Raw genomic sequence first — 21,958 nt, forward strand, 5'->3', positions numbered from 1 at the left:
TGTCCCTTGTGCCGGTAATTACACTGGCCCACGCACCCTTCAAATCGGAACACAACCATACCAAGTACTGCTGTTTTGCGGTAGAATATCTGATGAGTGGGTGGTACCTAGCCAGACGAGCTTGCACAAAGCTCTACCACCAGATACACCAACAAATCATCAATCCCATATTTACGTGGAGTCGGAGTAGTGTTACTATATTTATTAAAATTGTATTGACCACAAAAACATAGTAAAAAAGGCACGAGTCTATTCCACTCTGCCAATATATAATAATAATAAATCAGTTGTTCGGAAAACGAATGGGAAATGTGGGCTATTACATATGGCAACACTTTATTTATGTTTGATTTAAATGTAAACAAAATATAACTTACCCGCAGATAAAAACCTATCGCCAGAATTATTGAAATTAATATCTCTGACGGCCTGCCTGTGACCGAAGTACGTTCGTATGCAGCGTCGCTCTCCATACACCTCCCAGATCTAAACGATATTTAATAATTATATTAAGAAACACAAAACATATTAATTGATTGTAATATATAAGTAAACAATTAAAAAATATATTATTAAGATAGCTTAGGCAAAAAGCAGTCAAACAATGTTACTTTGAATTTGTAAAATAACAAAATAAATTTTAAAATTGCCGCCATGTTATTACGGCATACGGCTGTGTAAACTAAAATGTCTCAACTGTCATCAGCGTTGTACTTTTATTACTTTCGTAACTGACTGCCTCGTTGGTCTAGTGGGTTGATATAAGGCCGCTGACCCGGAGGTCCTGGGTTCAATTCCCAGATCGGGCCAATGAAAAGTTATTGGGTTTTTCTGTCAGAAAATTCTCAGTAGCAGCCCGGAGTCTGGAAGTTGGAAGTGTTTACACTCCCGTGCCTGGGAAAGCACGTAAAGCGCCTGCGCCTGCGCCTGGTCCTGCGCCTGAGCTCTTTCCGGTCGTGTCGGATTGCCGTCCCATCGGATTATGAGAGTTAGGGAATAGACAGTGCACCTGAGTTTGCGCACACACTTGTGCACTATAATATCTCCTGCGTGACGTCATGACCACAGAGCAATAAAACGTCCACTACGTCTTCGCGCGAAATTTGTAAATGTAAAATTTTAGCGGAAATTTTATGGCACTTATCAATTGAATAAAAATTTTGAGTTTTTTTTTTAATGATATATTAGCACTATAGAATGTGATACCTTGACCCGGCAGTCCATGCCGGCGGACAGCATGAGGTGCGCCGTGAGCGGCGACCAGCGCACCGCGCACACGCCCTTGCTGTGGCCGCGCCACGTGAACACGTGCGCCTGCGGACACGGACGACGTTAGCATCGATGGTTTACATTTAATATATACATATTAGATAACAAATTATAATTATTAAATATAGTGTTAGTTTTGACTTGTGTATGACTAATGGCAACACTGACAGGGACATGAGACGCTTTGACAGTTACATGAGTTATCGTGAATCATTAGAGCGGGATTCAAAACTTCAAAATAATTGTATTGAGAACACTCGACTGTGCCGCACTTGCATACTGACTATGTCAGACAAACAGATAATATTAAACATACAAAAACCCTAGGTAGGCAAGAAATATAACTACCACAAAGTTTTTATATCACTCAAATTATTTATATGGATAATATATCTAATTTTATAAATAAATGGTGTTTCAATTATATATTAGAATACTTACTTTCGGTAGGAAACATTTATCCGGTGGTGTATCACTTCGTAAGTGAGTCTCACTCCTAGGAGCCTCAATCCAGGATCGACCTTGGTAGTCTGTCGCTTTGTCAACTGGAAATATTTACATATACAGTACAGTAACAGCCTGTTAATGTCCCACTGCTGGGCTAGGGCCTCCTCTCCTTTTTTAAGGAGAAGGTTTGGAGCTTATTCCACCACGCTGCTCCAATGCGGGTTGGTAAAATACAGATGTGGCAGAATTTCAATGAAATTAGACACATGCAGGTTTCCTCACGATATTTTCCTTCACCGTCAAGCACGAGTTGAATTATAAACACAAATTAAGCACATGAAAATTCAGTCGTGCTTGCCCGGGTTTGAACCCATGATCATCGGTTAAGATTCACGCGTTCTAACCACTAGGCCATCTCGGCTCTTTTATATATAGATTAAACAAAATTCCATTTTTAATATTATTATATACACTTATAATAGACCAATGAGGTTTGGTCTACCAAAATTATATATATGTATATAAGTATCAATAATATATAATATGTTCTAATTAAATATGAAAATCATTATTTACAAAAACATAATTCACTACCTTGGCCACTAGGCTCTGGCCAGGCTCTGGTATTCTAGACTATATAAGCGATGGTAGCTACCATATAAGAAGAAATTATAATATTAACTGAAGTATACTTACTGTGGAATATAGATTTCTCTTCCAAGGGTTTATCATCATCAACCTTGCCTTTCTTCTGTCTCTTTGCCAGGATCTCTTCAAGCTCTTTCGCATCATCTCCTTCTGGTTTCATTACTCTGGAATTACCAAAAAAAGAAATTAATTCACTATAAAATGTTTAACTTTACGTAAATACTGATTATCAGTTCATTTCTATATATATTAGTGTGTTAAATTAAAAAAACATTGCAAATTTTTGGTATTTTAGTAAAATCACATAATAGGCAAATAGATTCAATCAAATCTCTGAAAAAATTAAATATAAATGGCTTGTTAACATAGTTGTATAAATATATATTTAAAAGTTCATTAGATATTTCATTTTAATAATGAAAATTTATTCACTTTCAATGACAGTACAGTATACTGAAATAATAATTATAATATTTTATTTCAGAACTTATTGTAAAATTATACTCATCCACCTACCTATTCAATAAAAAAAAAAATGGTGACCTACTATGATTTATTTTTAGGAGTATATAATTATTTTCTCCAATGATTACTTTATATACACATGACAAGGTTTTTCTAAAAGCTCTGATATTTTAATTTCCTTTGAATATCACGGATAAATTTCAATCCAATTCTATTTTCATTCAATGATTATAGTAAAATGGCTATTAAAAAAAACACTTGCCTCTGTTCACCCTCATACCCTCCCCAAGGTCCTAGGAAACCAGTTACATCTTCAGGATTGTCATTTTTTTTTCTTTTCTTTTTATCTAAAGGTCTCTTCTTTATGGTCTCAAATACTGTTTTACCAGCTGCTTCATCTGGTAGAGGTACCATCTCTGATACTGAAAAATTAAAGAAACCATAATTAATATAACTATTAGTATGAAATGTTCAGACTACTGTTATTTTTTATAATAAATATTAAAAATTATGTAAAATATATACTTATTCAAGTTATAGTATTTATTTGTTTCTTTTAATTATATAGTAAATGCTTTCTTGGCAACTTGGTATCCAACAGACTAGGAGACGGATGAGTAAATGGGCCACCTGATGGTAAGTGGACACCACCGCCCAAAGACATTGGCATTAAAAGAAATGTTAACTGAGGTTTACATCACTAGTGCACCTTGGGACCTAAGATGTTATGTCTGTTGTGCCTATAATTACACTGGCTTACTCACCCTTCAAACAGGAACACAACAATACCAAGTACTGATGTTTTACAGTAGAATATCTTATGTGTGGGTGGTACCTACCCAGACGAGCTTGCACAAAGCACTAACACCAAGTAAAATAATAAAACAAAAACACTATAAATTTTTCGAAACAAATACAAGCAATAAATCTGTTAATAGCCCTGAATTATATATCCTTTATTATATTTGTTAAAAAAAATCAAAATATTATTAAAAAAAAACAGTATAATATTATTTTTTTAAATTCAGTTTTTAACCCTTGGTTTAAATTAATTATACAAAATTATATGTTTAGCGAGCATAGATGAGGAACACTTTATATGCAATTTTGGTACAAATGTTCCTGTCATGTATACTTTTTGATCAACAAATGTGTATTGTTTCTACATACCAACAATGGAATCTCCCTTTTCATCAACAATAGGTTCTGTGGATGGATCCACAGCAAAACCGTAACTAGTAAATGTCCTTCTTTGGTTCTCAAACTGAAATTCACTAATGTGGGCCTTCTCTACATAACCAGATAGAATGTTTCTGGTTGCTTTCATTTGTTGTGTCTGAAATGGATTTTCCGGACCATATGTTGGGGCATATAATTCCTCAAATTTTGGATTATGCGTTAATTCTTGATTATGATGTAGAAGGACTCTCGTGTCTTCGTTAAGCTAGAAATAATAGTCAATGTAAAATCATATTGGATAAAGCCAGAATAATATATCTTAACAATTGATTAGTATACCGTAGGTACAACTGAAGGGGCTGCGCATATTTGCATCTTTTTAGCAATAGATAAATCGGGAGCAACAGGTTTTAAGTGTGTCAACAGTGTCTCGTTGCTATGTTTTTGATTTGTTTCTGTTTCATTGTCTGATTCATCTTCTGAACTACTACCATAGTGTTTTATATTTAACATTATTTACTAACAAACGAAAACAAAAGATATGGTCAAAAAATGCTGTTCTTTATTTAATTCCCTAATAAATTTTGCAAGCACATCAGAAATATTATATTTTGCACTAACAATTCACAAACACACTTCTAGACTTCAGAATGATGCTTTAGCAGATGACAAATTGACTTTGACATTAAATATATAGTGTTGCTGCCGTAATGACTTAAGCGGTGGTTTAAAGTATATAAAGAAAGATTTGTTTAAATTTACCCCAAATATTTCACAACAATACCAAAAACGTATGATAAAAAAATCGAAAATTCAGAATTAAAAAGTTGTAACTTGTCATGATATTAAATTTTTTTTTGTTTATAGTCTTATTTCAATAATCAGAATGACAACTTTACAAAAAAAATCTATAGTCAGGTGACGAGTTCTTGTGACGGCTTCCATTACAAGAAATTTTTGCTTAAAATCAACAAAAAAATATACAAAAATGGCTCTCCAGGCTGCTGTGAAAGGAAAACTCATCAGTGTTATAGGAGATGAAGTAAGTAAAGTCATTATTTAAAATCCTCCAAACTTTTGTTCTTATCTGTTTCATTTCAACAATAACGATTTGAAATAGTACACTTTATTATTTTTAACATACAACTTTTATTCATATATAAATTACTTTACGATTTCAGGACACGTGTGTCGGATTTCTCCTTGGAGGGATCGGCGAAATTAACAAGAACAGACACCCAAATTTCATGGTAGTTGACAAAAGTAAGTTTTTTAGCTAAATTGTGCGAAGTAAAAGAAAGACTTTGGCTCTCATTTTATATTTCACGCTTTATAAATTTAAACATTTGAAAAAAATATATATATACTGTTTTAATCTTTTACAGATACTCCAGTAAGTGAAGTTGAAGATTGTTTCAAGAGATTCGTTAAACGTGATGATATTGACATAATACTGATCAACCAAAACATTGCTGAAATGATCAGGCATGTGATCGACTCACACACTGCACCAGTGCCAGCAGTATTAGAGATTCCATCAAAGGACCACCCCTACGATGCATCCAAAGATTCAATCCTCCGTCGTGCTAAGGTATTTAATATTATTAAATTTTCTTAGATTAACATATTTACATTGTTGCTTTCTCATTGTCATGTTTATTTTAAATCATTATATGTCTCAAATATAATTTGAATCTGATGGCATTAATTTTTTACTTTAATAGTTGTGACAATAGATGTCAACATAATTTGTCATATAATACAAGAAAATAGCTTTTGTCCAGTGTATTTATTTCAAATCTCTTTATGGTTGTTTTTTTTCTGTTTCTGGTGTGTTTTTGGTCGTTAATAATAGGAACCATTAAGTAGTAAGCTTAAACTGTTCACAGATGTCAATTTAAAAACATTATTATATTTCAGAATTTAAAAACATTGACACTTAATTTTTCGTTTTAACTATTTATATTGTGATATAAGTAAAAAAACATGTCTAAAGTATCTCTCTATTCATAATAATTAGAAATTGTAACATTATACAATATGGTCCTTAAATAGTCCAATTAATTTAATATCAACGAAGCCAACATATTTATTTTTCATTGGATCATGTGTATATCATGTAATAGGTACAAATGTTTATTTTGAGCGATGGCATGATCAATGAATGATATCAAAAATATATCACATTTATGTATAATGTTTTTAAAAGTCTCAACATTTATGGCACATTTTGGTCATATTCTGGCTGCATTGTCATATAATAAAACCAGATTCAAATATAGTATATAGTAACTATAAAAAGTTTTCAAGGATCTAATTGATCTTGACTTTAAAAGTTATTACAAGCATTTTACTTTCAAAAAAAAATATGATAATTAATTAATAACAAAAATTTGTTTTATTTACAGGGCATGTTCAACCCCGAAGACCTGGTACGCTAAAATAATATTAAAAATTATGCATGAGGTTTTGTCTGACTGCAATAAACTGGCAGTTGTATATACGCCAATTACGAAGAAAACTAACTAACAAATTAATTTCGATATGGATTTTGCATTTAATAATTTTCAGTGTGCATTTTTGACAGTTTGAAATAACATTCCGCACAGATAATAAAATATATTTTTATCCTGTTAAACCTGTATGATAAACCATTTATATAGATAATTAACTATTTAAATCGAAATATTAATAAATTATTAGTTCTGTAAAACGAAAAATTGTATAAATAATAGATTGTTGAAGTTGTATTATAATATATCACAATACATATTTGTTTTATTTATCCTTAATTAACATGTGCATGTTATTGTATTGTGGCTATAATTTTTGTTGGTTTTTGTTTTGTTTTCCTTTCGCAAAACGTGAGGTGTAAGGTAAGATTAGGGTATACTATATTTATTTATCACTTTTTACATAGGCTATTTATCTCTTTCTTTTTTTCAGTCAACATTTGGTGCCGAAAACTTCGCAACATAACTACTTTCTTTCTAAAATGTAGTTTAGTTTTAAAAAAAAGATGTATTATGTATTTTATCTCTAATTATAACATTGTTATTTATATGCTTATTTAATAAAACAATTAAAAGTGTTCTATACATTTATTTACATGTATTATTAATAACTTACACAAAATAATACTATTCGCACACATACAAAATTATACAGTGCACACATATTAAACAGATAATAACAATTACTCAATACTATTTGGTGGTGATACATTATCAATTATTACCCGTAGAGAGAACGAGATGCAGTGAGTGGTTACTTTAAATATCTCTTCAAGTTGTATTTATTAATCGTCGAATTCGGCGATGTCATTTTCAGTTTTCTTGTGGCCAACCCAATCCCATTTGGAGTAATGTAATTTAGTTTTCTTGAATTTAGGATTCTTTGAAGTAATACGAACGAAGACACGGCGACCGAAGAGAGGCTGTAACTGTCTAAAGTTGTCAACCAGAGGAAGGTTCAAATTGGAGAGGAGACCGCGGAAGTTATCCATCTGAAAAATAATACAAGATTTTAAATTATGTTAAAAGTACTTTTTTGTAAGTTATTGATTATTTTTAAATAATTATGATATTCGATTTTTTTTTGTCAATAATTAACAGACTATTACTCAAGCATTAAAAGCATAGAGAAGTAATAAGGTGACAATATTTTTAATAATTCTCTATATATATTTCATTTTTGTATAAATCAGTGAAAGTGAATAAATAAATATTAGTTATAAGTAATAATACGTTCAGTGTTCTTACCTGAAATACGGAAATAGGTAGATAGTCTGAGAACACAACCCATGTAACAGCTTCAGCGCAGGGAGGGGTGGTCAGAGAGCCCTTGTAGGTATAGAAACGTTCGCTATCAAGACCTGAAAGGATGGAGGATAGGGAGAAGGTGTGTGGTAGCTGCATGGTAGTGTTGTAGTTCTCGATAGCTGATAGATTCTTTACAATTGGAGTGAGAAGCTTAGCGTCGAATTCGACAACCTGAAATAATATTATAAATTGTTATTGTGTTGGTACTACTGTTATTATAAAAGTTTCTAAACGTTAACTAATTCTAAAAAAATTACAACGTCTCGAACAGTCACGCGATATATATTCGGTACTTGGCAAATATTGAGTTGTAATTTACGAAAGAAATACATGTATTAGATACATGTAAGAAGTCGTCATTAAATTACATTTGTGGTTACGTTTAAAAAAAGAATTGATATATTTTTTAAATTATGTCGATCGGATGAAGATCTAGCGATATATTTTGTGCCTAGTATTATATTTTATATGTAAGTAAAAAAAACGTAACAGCCACACTAAAATTTAAATATCACAAATAGTTTATCACTGTTTAGTAACACTGTTTCAATTAGCGTGGTGGATAATTGATATATTTTCACATAGCACGATATTAATATTTAAAGTAGTCAGTTGTTTATATGGCGAGAATAGTTACGATAAAAATCTTAATTTTTATATTTAAAACCGAAAAATGACTAATTGCTATGTTAATCGCTGCTAATGGTTATTTGTTACGCAAAAATTTTGCCTAACTTATATCTAATATGTAATGGCAATGTCAATTTTAATTCGATACAATTCTAAACTATCCAAAACATTACTAAAAAAATATATGAACTTTTTGATAGCTATACATTTAATTTATCAAGTTATTCACGAATTTTGATTTGAATAGATAAAATTACCTGGTAGAAGAAAGCGAGTACACAAAGACCATCAGGATGTTGGAGAGCTTCAGCCAAGCTCCTGTATTTCTTGTTCCTATGGATAATGTGCATTTCAAGGGGAAGCCTCATGTCATTCAGAGTATGTTCTGAACCCCGATTGTTCTTGTCGCCCCAATGGAAGTGCAGACCTTCGATCTCGTACTCATTATCGAGTGGTCCTCCAAAGATGTATGGGAGGCGAAAACCTTTCTTTTCTTCCTCGGACGAATATTTAGGTATTGTGAGTGCAACTGTAAATCGATTTATGATTATGATGATGACCTTTTGACCGATTTTAGTGACCGTGATTTTATTACGGCTACATCTCGTTGGTATTGCAAAAAATGCATCGTTACTTATACTTATTAAACTTTAAATCAACAAAGTTATATTAAAATTAGTTCATATTTATTATAAATGCTCTTTGCATTGACCCAAGAAGTCGTAGAACCATGGACTCTTTAAAATAAAAAACGAAACAACCTCACCAGGTTTTGGCATTTCTATGCATAGATATAATTAGATCGGGTTTATTATGATTTAGCGATTTTAAGAAAAAATATCAAATTATCTTATAATTTTATTTACCTGAATGTCCATTATTTGTTACGGTCAGAGGTCCAGGTAAGGGGTTTTGATAACCAATCATTTCCATGGCTGGAATGGAAATAGGGATGGCCTGTCGAGCGGATATGGCTATGGGTGATTGTTGGCGACCACCACAAGCTGGATGCAGCACCGCCCATCGGCGTTGATCAGATGCTCGATAACCCCATCCAATGACGAAGGACACTAAAAGACAGACATTAAAATTATTTTATAAGTTAAAAAAAGTTAAAGTTCCTTCATACACCGGAAATGGGCATAGTTTGTAAATCATCAACATTACAATGATTCAAATGACAATGTGCGAAATTATTATTAAATTATTTATATCCCCAAGGTATAATATGCATTTAAAATTCCAATGCTAAGAATTTGATACCGCTATTTGTGGATTGCGTGCCTCTCATTTTAATAGGTAGGTAATAAGATATTCTATTGAAAAATATTTATTTCATTTTAGATATTCGCTTGGTACTTTTTTTTTTTTATATAGAATAGGAAGGCGGACGAGCATATGGGCCACCTGATGGTAAGTGGTCACCAAACGCCCTTAGACATATATATTTATATCAACTAGGTAAATATCTATACCTAAAATCGTTTATTCAAATTGTTCCTTGTTAAGAAAAACCCTTTCAAATAAAGAACTTTAGTTAAAACTAATTTTATAATGGTTTTTTTTTATAGAATAGGAAGGCGGACGAGCATATGGGCCACCTTATGGTAAGTGGTCATCAACACCTATAGAAATTGACATTGTAAGAAATGTTAACCATCGCTTACATAGCCAAAGTGCCATCAACCTTGGGAACTAAGATGTTTCGTCCCTTGTGCCTGTAATTACACTGGCTCACTCACCCTTCAAACCGGACCACAACAATACCAAGTACTGCTGTTTTGCAGAAGAATATTTAGTTAATAATTGTTTACATGAATGCTTAATATTAAATAATGTAATAGATCGTCTCTGTGTATTTCGAATTTGTTCTTACCTAAAACGAATAACTATTTTGTCTTTCAGATAATGATCAAGTCTACGAAACGCTACAATCTGCGTAGCTCGATAAATGAAATTTGATGAAATCTTAACCGTTTAAATGATAAATTACCAAAAAATCAATCGGTCATTAAAATTTAAATATATTCTCAGGAATTACTACGTGTCGTGATTAGGAATAGATATTTTATTTGGATATAAGGAACGCTCTAAGACTAAAGCGACCCGACAGGCTTCATCTGATATTCACAACGCGAACCAAGGGTATTGCTGTGTTGTTGAAGACAAATTTATTACACTTCATTATGCTAACATAGCTTAAATTATTCGTGTAACGAGTTATGGCATTTTTTTATAATGGCGCGTGGCTATTAATCAATCTGTCATTTGTATACGATAAAATTGAGCCGTTTACGATTGACGACAATTACAAGATTTCATGAATATTTTTAGTAAGGATCATTTTTAAGATTTGTCTCTTGAATTATTGAAATTGATTTATGATTCCTTTTAGATTCGGATAATTCAGATCTGGTGTCTAATTTTAAATGATAAGATTCGGTCCTAGAAATTTGCTTTGAAATAGGTTATAAATATTATAGTTGCTAGATTTTTTTTTGTCAAAATATTTGGTCTTCTCCTTTGACAAATATGCGCACGTGTCCTTTAATACTTATTATATAAAACAGTATGGGTTTGTGATAAAAGTTGTATCATGAAAATAGTGTAAATTATTCTGTAAAAATTGCGGTAATCGTATAAATTATATAATACAGGTGAGCGTGTGGTTCCTACATAACTACCTACATCTCTAACCACAAGTCGCAAATATTTATAAAATACTGATAATAATAATTACGTGTCCAGCTAATGATGGCCTCTTACATATTAAAGCATCTTGAAATGATATATGTCTACAAAATTACAGTGAGGTCTACGTTTTTTGAGGTCTACAATTATTTGAATATAATTGTTTACAAATTATAATACATTTTAATAAAATTATAGACGTCACACTATGGATTTAACCAATCGTAAAGCAATATAGGAGCTCGCCTACTACGCTTCGTCTACATGGCTTATAAAACGAGCATTGAATTTTGTTACTCTGAAACGCACTCTATGATTCTATCATATCTATCTTCGTGATAATAGAAAATTTTGATTCGATACAAATTGTATTCGCGGTGATATTGAGCATAAAAACTTGTTTTACTAGACTAGACTATACCAATGCCTATATCTTGCGTTCACGATACGAAATGTGTTTTGTAACTACTTTTTCGTGATCGATTTCATTTTGGGACTATACCTATCTTAATTTTTTTCACCAAAGTTTGGTATTCTCTGACTTTAAGCAATTTAAAAATTAATTATTATCTTAGTATGTTAGGATTATGTTAATACGCCTAAACTATATATAACTAATCCAGCGATATCATTCATATATTTGAACCGCAAAACAGCAGTACTTAATATTGTTGTGTTCCGGTTTAAAGGGTCAGTGAGCCAGTGTAATTACAGGCACAAGGGACATAACATCTTAATTACTAAGGTTGGTGGCGCATATGTAAGCGATGGTTGACATTTCTTAGAATGCCAATGTCTAAAGGCATTGGCGACTACTCACCATCAAGTGGCCCATATGCTCGTCCGTCTTCCTATACTATAAAAAAAATGGATATAGTACTCAACGTTAGTTAACTGCTGATGTTTATTTGTCTAAAATTGGAAAATTTTAAGACTTTAAATGTTTATGATGTCAAAAACAAAAAATCAATCGATGTTCGAAAGGACTGAAGTCGCAGACGACACAGGCATTATTAGGCAATTTTTAACGGTTAAAATGAACGGATAACTAATAAAAATGTATTTCTTTATTAAAATAAATTAAAAAAGTGTTGATATCTTATAAAATTGCGTACATTATGTTGTTATATAATAATTAATTCAATATTAATATTAACATTGTGGAGTACCGGCTTAGAATAGTACTCCCCCAATCTCATCCCGTGGGTGTCGTAAGAGGCGACTGAGGGACGGGGAAAAGGGGGGATGGGCAGCAGCGTCCCCCCTCCCATAAACATCTTACCCCCTACTGCGCTCGCCAACACGCCTGCCCAGCGCGGCGAGTATGGGCAAACCCCTCCCTTAATGGCAGATGCGCCCAAAAAAAGGCCCCCAGTTACCGGCAAGCCCGCTAGGCCCGACCAAGGTAGCGGTCGCGGTATCGGCAGGGCAGGGGGTGCTAAGAATCACCGGTTCACGGCAGGCTACCGTATAAAACGACTGAAAATGGCAACGTATAATGGACGCTCGATGAGGCTGGACCATCACCTCGCCGAATTAGAAGTAGAGTTAAGTCATATAAAATGGCATATACTGGGGTTATCTGAAGTCCGAAGACAGGGGGAGGACACGATAACTCTAGAGTCCGGTAACTTACTCTACTTCCGCGAAGGTGATAACCTCTCCCAGGGTGGTGTCGGTTTTCTAGTCAAAAAGGATCTCATTAGCAGCATTGTGGAAATCAGTAGTGTGTCGAACCGGGTAGCGTACCTTGTCCTAAAACTTTCCGACAGGTACTCCCTGAAGGTTGTACAGGTATATGCGCCAACTTCGACATACTCTGATGATGTGGTCGAAGCGATGTACGAGGACATCGCAAAGGCCCTCAACGACACCTCGAGGGCCCACTACAATGTTGTTATGGGAGACTTTAATGCTAAAGTGGGAGTACAAGATAGCGGTGAATCGAAAGTCGGACCATACGGCTTGGGCTGCAGAAATCACAGGGGGCAAATGCTGGTAAACTTTCTCGAAGCGCAGGGGCTTTTTTTGATGAATTCTTTCTTTCAAAAGAAGCCTCAGAGGAGGTGGACCTGGCGAAGCCCCGATAACGTGACAAGGAACGAGATAGACTTTATCATTTCGAATAAAAGGCACATATTTAGAGATGTTTCAGTGATCAACAGGTTTAATACCGGAAGTGATCACCGCTTGGTTCGAGGCACTCTAAATATCAACTTAAAAGCCGAAAGATCGAGAATGATGAGGTCTACTCTCCGACCTACCATGCTCCAAGCTGCTCAAGGCTCCGAAAAGTTCCAAATGGAACTTCAAAATCAATTCACCGCGTTGGAAACCATAAGCAGCATTGATGAGAGAACCGACACGCTGGTCAAAATACTGCAAAACACATCCCGCAAGTGTTTTCCGCCACAGAGAAGAGACAACGCACCAAAACTCTCTGCTGAGACACTCGAGCTCATGAGAAAACGACGAGAACTACCATCGTTTTTGTCAGATAAGGCCTTAAACCGAACAATAAAAACGCTGACGCGACGCGATCTCTGACGCTCCAATACCCGTGCCATCAAGGCTGCGATTGAGCAAAATCGGGGATCGAAAGTGTTCGCTCGCAAGTTTGGGAGGCCGCGTCTGACAAAACTTAAAACTGAAAATGGTGGGGTCGTTACCTCTAGGCCTGAGATTATCGGAGAAGTAGAGAGGTTTTATGGGCAGTTGTTCTCTTCAAGATCGGATAAACCCGTGGGAATCAGTATTGAAGACCAGCGCGCCCCTCTTATGCGCCATTACTCCGAGGAGCTCCCGGTCGTTGACCAAGGAGAGATTAGGGCGGCTCTAGAACAGCTTAAAAACAACAAAGCTCCGGGAGATGACGGAATCACAACAGAGTTGCTTAAGGCAGGCGGGACTCCGGTCCTGAAAGAGCTAGCAAGCCTCTTTAATTCCGTCATCCAACATGGCAAGACCCCGGAAACGTGGAGCGGGAGTGAGGTGGTACTGTTTTTCAAGAAAGGTGATAAAACCCTCTTGAAAAACTACAGACCAATCTCCCTCCTGAGTCACGTGTATAAGCTGTTCTCAAGAGTCGTCACGAACCGTCTCGCCAGACGACTTGACGAGTTCTAGCCCCCAGAGCAAGCCGGCTTTCGATCAGGCTACAGCACCGTGGACCACATCCATACTGTTCGGCAGATTGTGCAGAAGACCGAAGAGTACAATCAGCCGCTGTGTATGGCATTTGTGGACTACGAGAAAGCCTTCGACTCCATCGAAACCTGGGCAGTGCTCGACTCATTGCAGAGATGTCATATCGATTGGAGATATATCGAGGTACTGAGATGTCTGTACAACGCCGCTACAATGACTGTCCACATCCAGGACTGTAAGACGAAGGCGATCCAACTGCGCAGAGGGGTGAGACAGGGGGATGTAATATCCCCGAAACTGTTCACCAACGCGTTGGAAGACGTTTTCAAAACGCTGGATTGGACTAGGTATGGAGTCAATGTAAACGGCGAGTACATCTCACACCTTCGATTTGCCGACGATATCGTCATCATAGCAGAGTCGCTGGAACAACTCACCGAAATGCTGCGTAGCCTAGGCGAGTCTTCCCGGTGTGTCGGTCTCGGTATGAACTTGGACAAGACCAAGGTCATGTTCAATAGGCATGTCGTGCCGGGACCGATATACGTCGAGGGGAAACCTCTCGAAGTTATTAGTAAATATACCTACCTAGGACAAATAATACAAGTCGGTAGGAACAACTTCGAGAAGGAAGCCGATCGAAGAATTCGCTTGGGATGGGCAGCATTTGGCAACCTTCGTCAAGTCCTCAAGTCGTCTATACCGCAATGTTTGAAGACGAAAGTCTTCAACCAATGCGTCTTACCTGCCATGACATATGGTGCCGAAACGTGGACACTAACTGCGGGACTAGTCCACAAATTCAAAGTCGCTCAGCGTGCTATGGAGCGAGCTATGCTCGGAGTATCTTTGAAGGATAAGATCAGAAATGAGATTATCCGGAAAAGAACCGGAGTCACCGACATAGCTTGCAAAATTAGCAGGCTGAAGTGGCAGTGGGCTGGTCACGTATGTCGTAGGACCGATGGCCGTTGGAGTAGACGAGTCCTAGAGTGGAGACCGCGAATCGGCAAGCGCAGCGTAGGGCGCCCTCCAGCCAGGTGGACCGACGACCTTAAGAAGGTGGCGGGCACCAACTGGATGCGGAAGGCGGAGGACAGGGAGCTTTGGCGCACCTTGGGAGAGGCCTATGTTCAGCAGTGGACAACGATTGGCTGTTGATTGATTGATTGATTGATTAACATTCCATTTTCACTGACATTCTTTATCGAAATTATGTCAAAATTAACGTTCGCTGCTTGACGATGGAAAACGTCATCGCGAAATATATCGAGCATTTTTCGATAAATAATGTAAGCAAAACCGGAATAGTTAAAGATTTATAATAATATGAACACATACGTTTCACTTACAAGTAAAATTATTCAATATATAATTAGTAACAACCTCAATTCGTTATCTCAATCAAAGATTAGTTCGTGACATTTATTGTATTACCATTTATGAGTTATCGCTAACTATAGATGCAGTCAGATGTAACGTACAAATAAATTCGGCCTTTATAGATAATCTAACAAAGATTTGAGGTCAGGTTTGCTGAAATTATTTTCACACATAATTGATTGTCCTCTTAGCGATAGTGTACGTAGCACGATTCGCAAAGGCTAGAATCATTTAGACTTTATGCTAATTTACAAATGCATTTTGTAATACACTCACGCGTAAAATGTTGTAAATATCCTTAGGTATGAAATTATAATTTTGTTTGGTGTTATGCGTAATTGATGATTTTTTTTTTATTTATGTTAAATGATTAAATTGTTTTAGGACAACTTCGACCCCAATTAAATAAAATTAATTTATAGTAATTTTTCAAGTTAAATAATTAGTTTTAATTTTATTGAATAAAATAAAATAATCTAATTTAGCAGATTTTGAAACATATTTCTTTAACTATTATGAATGGCTAATTGTCTGGCCAGTTACATTTTGACTAAGTATAGATATTTAGTAGATAAATAATTTTAAGTAGTGATATTATTTATTAAATTTAACAATCTAGGTAATTAAATCCTACTTTATAGACTTTTCAAATTAACAACAGCTCTGATTCCCGAGCTTCTAGCATAATTCCCAGAAATAAAATCTTCGAGCAATAGTTTTTCATTTCATTCATTTGCAAAATTGTTTTCTTTTATTTAAATTTCGAACTATTTTTTTTTTAATGAAAGAGATTGGGATTTGTTATTTGTTTGTCGGATGTTTGTGCGATCCGATGTACGAAAGGAAGATACCACGTTATTCAAATGTCATTCTTGTATGCTTTGTTTAGCTCTAAATTTTTATTTACACGCGATGTTTAAAGATATCAAGCTATGATAATAATTGATAGCATAATAATAGTAAAACCTTCAACATATCTTAATGCACTAGTTAACGTTTTTGTTACATTAAAACAAATATTTTAAAACGCATTCAAATAAAGAGATAAAGGTATTTCATTCTACGTCGAAGCTTTTAAAATAAAAATCAATGTATTTTTCGATATTAAAAAAAAATAAAATTTATTTTTAAGTTATAAATTATTATTTTCTGATAATATAAAAAATAAGATAAAAAAATATAATATGTAATTTTTAAATGAAAATTAAATTTTTAACTCACCATTTACCGCCAAAATGCCGAATACAGCTGAAATTAGCGAATTCATATTTCACTTTTTTCAATTGATTGCTTTATATAAGATTAACTACTTGATCGATAGCGGATGCTTCCTTCCCCGCAGCTCGCGGTTTATATACTACACATACACATCTTGTGCGCTGCGATTTCAATGGGTTAGCGCGTCATCCACGTGAGAACTAACCCTAAAATATGCATCCTAATTTTTTTTGCACATTATTGTTCTTACTGACATTAATTATTAATTGAAAATTCAATTTATAGATATACCCTAACCTTTTTAAAATGCTATTAATCTTTTTATTTAAATCTTTTCTTTATTAATTTCAATATTTTCTTTTTGCCAAATACGTGTACTAAATATTTGATTAAAAAAACAAATACTCATCACTATTTTCATCACACATAATATATAAAACCAATATCTTAATAGTATACTGAAAATCTGCAAAACTATAGAGTAGGTCAAGTTTTATATTCACAAGTTATTGTAGAATAACATTACAAAGTTTTTTTAAGCAGATGCATTTAATACTTAGTACGACTATGTAGGCGATTGAGCTGAGTAGTGTATATTCTTTGCCTTATATAACATATAAAAACCTTCCTTGCATCATACTTTTCTGTATCTTTTGCGATACTAGCCAATTTTAGAAAGAATTTGGCTCATTTAGAGTTGTACAAAAATATGTAAAAATCAGTATCGATTCAATTCTCCAAAATCTATTCGCATATCGTATTTTATGTCACGTGCTCTTTCTAACAACAAACTAATAAATTATTTTAAAATTGTAGCTAGTAATTTTAGAATAGGTCTAAAATTACTATTTCTAATGTTAAAATCTCAACTGAAATTCATATATTATATTATATATATATATTAATTATTAAATATTTATATTAGATATATATTAATTAATAGAAAATTCAGACATATTTAATATATGCTTACCTGTAAGACAAACTCGTGAAAAGTACCTAGTTACATACTCGGAATTTATAAAGAATAGGATAGGTAACCTCGATTGCGAGGTTGCTTATTACTGATATTTATTTATTTATAATATTACCAATAAAAGTTATAATCTTTAAATACTCAGAGATAGTTACCAGTTATGATTAAACAAATTAATTGCACTATTAGTATCATTTACTTTCAGCATGCTTAATATTTCATTATACCATAAACAAACAAAAATAAATTTATAATTTACATTTCAGCTTTATTTATAAATTAAGATAAATCTAGTAATATGATTAAGTATTAGTAATTTGTTTTTATTTCAATACGCGATAAACGGACACAGGCGAATGTTATGCTAAAATAATTAAGGGTGAGTGAGCCAGTGTAATTACAGGCACAATGGACATAACATCTTAGTTCCCAAGGTTGATGGCGCACTGGTGATGTAAGCGATGGTTAACATTCTTACAATGCCAATGTCTATGGGCGGGTGTGACCACTTACCCAGGTGGCCCATATGCTCGTCCGCCTTCCTATTATATTCTATAAAATTAAGTGTCATGACTTGACAGGCTTTAATTTTAAGTGCACATATTTTTACTTACGTATTCTGTAATTCTAAAAAACTTCATATATATTTGGATATTTTTAATATAAAATGTAGTCTATGAATTAAAATCCTTATTACGCCTTAATCTGTGTGATCTTATACAAAATTCTAAAAAGGACTATATTCCATTCAAATTACTATAACTTTTAAGTAATAAATATTTCATGTCTATTTATTAGCATAATAAATAAATCTATATACTCTGAACTTATTATATTCATACGTTTATGGTGTTATAAGGCTTGCTTTAAATTATAAAGGTCTTAAGGACCTTAAAATGTTTGAATTGAAAAAAATACTCCCTTAGCAATCAAGTGTTAACTGAAGCCCAATGGGCTTTAGAACAAAGGATGATAGCAAAACACTCTGAGATGATATAAATTATCGGACCAACAGTCAAAACAGGCCCATTGATTAGAATCATAATAAATAATAAGCGACTGACTCGAATACTGTATATATATAAAAATATTATATTGTTATCCGTTTAACGTTTAGTTCGGTGGTTGACTATTATTACGTGGAATTTAACTAAGTAATATATTTTAATTTATATAACTTTTATAATTTCAGATTTTATTATATTTTATAAAAAACTTTGTAAAAGAGCGTAAGACACAGTATTTATCCTTTAATACTTTGTATATTTATTGAAAATATCGTAAAGTGAGTAAAGTAACAGTAAATGTCCCACTGCTGGGCTAAGACCTCCCGACCCTTCGAGGCTTGACATTACACCACGCTGCTCTACGCGAGTTGGCGGGTAACGCATGAGAGATTTTTGTCCGACATGTGTAGGTTCTCGTAGGATTCTCGTGTTCCAACCAGGCCATAACGCCTCCTCCTCCGCGAAAATATCATAATTAATATGAAAAATTTATGCTGTCTCTATCTCTTCGTATACTTTGAGGACTTTGTTTATATTCATTATTTGTTTGTTCACAGACTTTTGTGTCCTATTTGACGAAGTTTTGTTTATTTTTAAGCGCATTTTTTTTTGCTTTGTTATTCGCGAAATAAATTTTATGATATACATGCATATATGTATATGGCATGCTCGTTGGGAGTAGCTAACTTATAAGACCGCAGTCTGGAGCTTGAACTCCTGGGCTTAAACAAGGTTTTACCAATAAATCGGGGTTTTTCGGTCCAGTAGTGTCAGTAGAAGCCCGATGTCTGGAAATCGGCAGTACTCTGAAAGCTACGTGCTTTATGAACCGCTCGTTCTATATGAACTATTTCCGGTCTCATCAGAATTTCTGTCCAATCAGATTATGAGAGTAAGACGGAAACCGAGAGTGCACTTTTGTTTTCAAGGGACATATGCAGTAGGCTAGTCCTTCGAGAATAGTCGCCGTGGTAATCGAGTTAGGAAGATATGATCAATTAAAAAAAAATTAGAATTGTAGTTATTTTGCGTCTTCGTATTGACAATAAATTCAACAACACAACCATTCGGGTCCAATCAGCTTTTCGAAAACTGCGGTGTCTCTGTTCTTCAATGCTATTAAAATTAAATCGTATGTTTCAAGCTATTATAGAATTAAATGTAACACACAATTACTATAATTTATTTACTCACACGTTTATACTTACATTTATCCTGTAATCTGTAAACATAAACTCTAATAGTTACTAAGTACGTACAGGTATAAATTGCAAGTGCAATAATTGAAACATTACTACAATAATTTTTATTTTGTTTAGAATTAATAATGTTACAAATTCACCGAAAGCCATCAGTTATTATTTTTATTTTTCAAAGGTAACTGTAGCTTATAGTATATTGTACAGGTATGACAGTGAAGTTATTTTGTAAGAATAAACTTGAAACTCATCGCAGAACATGATCGTGAACCGAAATGTCAGAAGCGATATTAACTATAATAATTTTAACATTTAATTTAAAGTGATAATAAAAGTAATAGCCTGTAAGTATCCCACTGCTGGGCTAAGACCTCCTCTTCGTAATAATCAGTTAAGACTTACGCGTTCTAACCACTGGGTCATGTCGATTCAGCATGCAATAAAACATTAATATCCTCATCATAAGAGTTTCCGCATCTGCGAATTAGTGTCCAATGCAAATTAGTTTTCCGTACAGCATTAACATTCTTCAAATGTGAGCAATAACTTACTTTATCTGGTGACAATAGAATAAAGTGTTTAGTTAATTAAATTAACACAGTATATAAATGTATACATACATATATAACGCTGATATTTTAATATACCTAAGGTGTCCATTCGTTTATTTTTTCGAAGACAGACATATCAGGGTTGACCATAGATTTATCCAATTTTTTAAACTTCGAACATTTTTCCATAAAGTTTCGTTAAAATTATTTAGATATGGCAATTAAGGTTTTTAAGGATAGTTGTGATGTGATAGATTAAATGGCAGGAGATTTTAATATAAGATTTAGAATTATAATAGTGAATAATTGTTTTATTTATTATCCATTTAAATATTTCTACAATAATATATTGAGTATGAGTAGCCCGTCTGGGTAGGTATCGACCACTCATCAGATATTCTACCGCCAAACAGAAATACTGAACATAGTTGTGTTCCGGTTTCCTAGAAAACTAAGCACGTAGCTTCGGTGTGCCAGAAAACCTACAGGCATAAAGGAAATAGTATCTTAGTTCTGAAGGTTGAGCATTGACGATGTAAGGAACGGTTAATATTTCTTACAACGCCAATGGTTATGGGTGACATGCATCTGGTCCATTTGCACTTCCGCCTACGTATTTTATACATATCTTCTATAGCATATTCTATTTCTATCGTAATAAATGATAACTTAACAGATATAAACTTTTAACTGATACTCCAATTACCAATATTTAATTGGATCAGGTTTTAAAAAACAATCGCATGCAACACTAAGTACGACACGATTCTAAAGTTTTTTTTTTGTGTAAAACACATTTCACCCAAACGTTATAAAACATATTACGTTGCAATAAAATTTAACCTTGAAATTCAAACGTCAACCCAAAGAAGTTAAAAGCTTGAGGTTTCACTTTCAAAAATAATTGATATACTGTTGTCCTGATCAACAGCACTTGAAATATGGTAAGGCTACTTTAATACAATGCTAAATATGACCCAAGTTTGTTAAAAAAGCGTTTAAAGTCTTTGTAACTGAGACTATGCTTAAATATCTGCTACGATCGTTTTCAGATTTCACTTATATTATGAGTCTAGTAGAGACCCTCGGTTTTGCGCGCGTTTTGTGTTATACGTAGAAAAATAAAAAAAACCTTACAATAATTTTAACAATAGTAGATTTATTATCCCGGAGGAAATTAAAAAATCAGTTTTACCTAAAATAGCACCTCAGCAAATTCATTTATGTATATTTTAAGTTGTTATCACTTGTGATACTAACCTGATCTAATTTTAATTTGCACTTTACACCCGTTTTGAAGATTAAGCCTACCCCGAAGAAAACAGAC

General features: G+C 33.8%; 3 protein-coding genes across 3 annotated transcripts in view; 1 reads left to right on the top strand and 2 right to left on the bottom strand.

Annotated features, from left to right (window-relative positions):
* LOC126768918 (pre-mRNA-processing factor 17) overlaps positions 1 to 4,659 on the bottom strand; it is a 35,010-nt gene extending 30,351 nt beyond the window's left edge. The window contains exons 1-7 of the mRNA XM_050487371.1: positions 4,348 to 4,659; positions 4,000 to 4,273; positions 3,092 to 3,251; positions 2,413 to 2,528; positions 1,711 to 1,814; positions 1,207 to 1,314; positions 378 to 486 (exon numbers count right to left, since the gene is read on the bottom strand). Of these exons, the coding sequence (XP_050343328.1) occupies positions 378 to 486; positions 1,207 to 1,314; positions 1,711 to 1,814; positions 2,413 to 2,528; positions 3,092 to 3,251; positions 4,000 to 4,273; positions 4,348 to 4,521 (1,045 nt within the window). The 5' untranslated portion in view covers positions 4,522 to 4,659. The remainder of the gene's footprint in view (positions 1 to 377; positions 487 to 1,206; positions 1,315 to 1,710; positions 1,815 to 2,412; positions 2,529 to 3,091; positions 3,252 to 3,999; positions 4,274 to 4,347) is intronic.
* Positions 4,660 to 4,907: 248 nt separating this feature from the next.
* Positions 4,908 to 7,099, top strand: LOC126769059 (V-type proton ATPase subunit F). The gene is made up of 5 exons (XM_050487611.1): positions 4,908 to 5,050; positions 5,190 to 5,271; positions 5,394 to 5,599; positions 6,417 to 6,440; positions 6,955 to 7,099. Exons 1-5 carry the CDS (start codon positions 4,997 to 4,999, stop codon positions 6,985 to 6,987), a joined length of 399 nt encoding a protein of 132 aa, XP_050343568.1. The 5' UTR covers positions 4,908 to 4,996; the 3' UTR covers positions 6,988 to 7,099.
* Positions 7,100 to 7,111: 12 nt separating this feature from the next.
* LOC126768998 (carbonic anhydrase 7) lies at positions 7,112 to 17,002 on the bottom strand. Its single transcript, XM_050487530.1, has 5 exons — positions 16,902 to 17,002; positions 9,326 to 9,529; positions 8,717 to 8,988; positions 7,770 to 8,000; positions 7,112 to 7,513 (listed from the first exon to the last, which is right to left on the bottom strand). Exons 1-5 carry the CDS (start codon positions 16,945 to 16,947, stop codon positions 7,307 to 7,309), a joined length of 960 nt encoding a protein of 319 aa, XP_050343487.1. The 5' UTR covers positions 16,948 to 17,002; the 3' UTR covers positions 7,112 to 7,306.
* Between the last annotated feature and the right edge of the window lie 4,956 nt (positions 17,003 to 21,958).

The sequence above is a fragment of the Nymphalis io genome, chromosome 6 (genome assembly GCF_905147045.1).
Source record: "Nymphalis io chromosome 6, ilAglIoxx1.1, whole genome shotgun sequence".
NCBI lineage: Eukaryota > Metazoa > Arthropoda > Insecta > Lepidoptera > Nymphalidae > Nymphalis > Nymphalis io.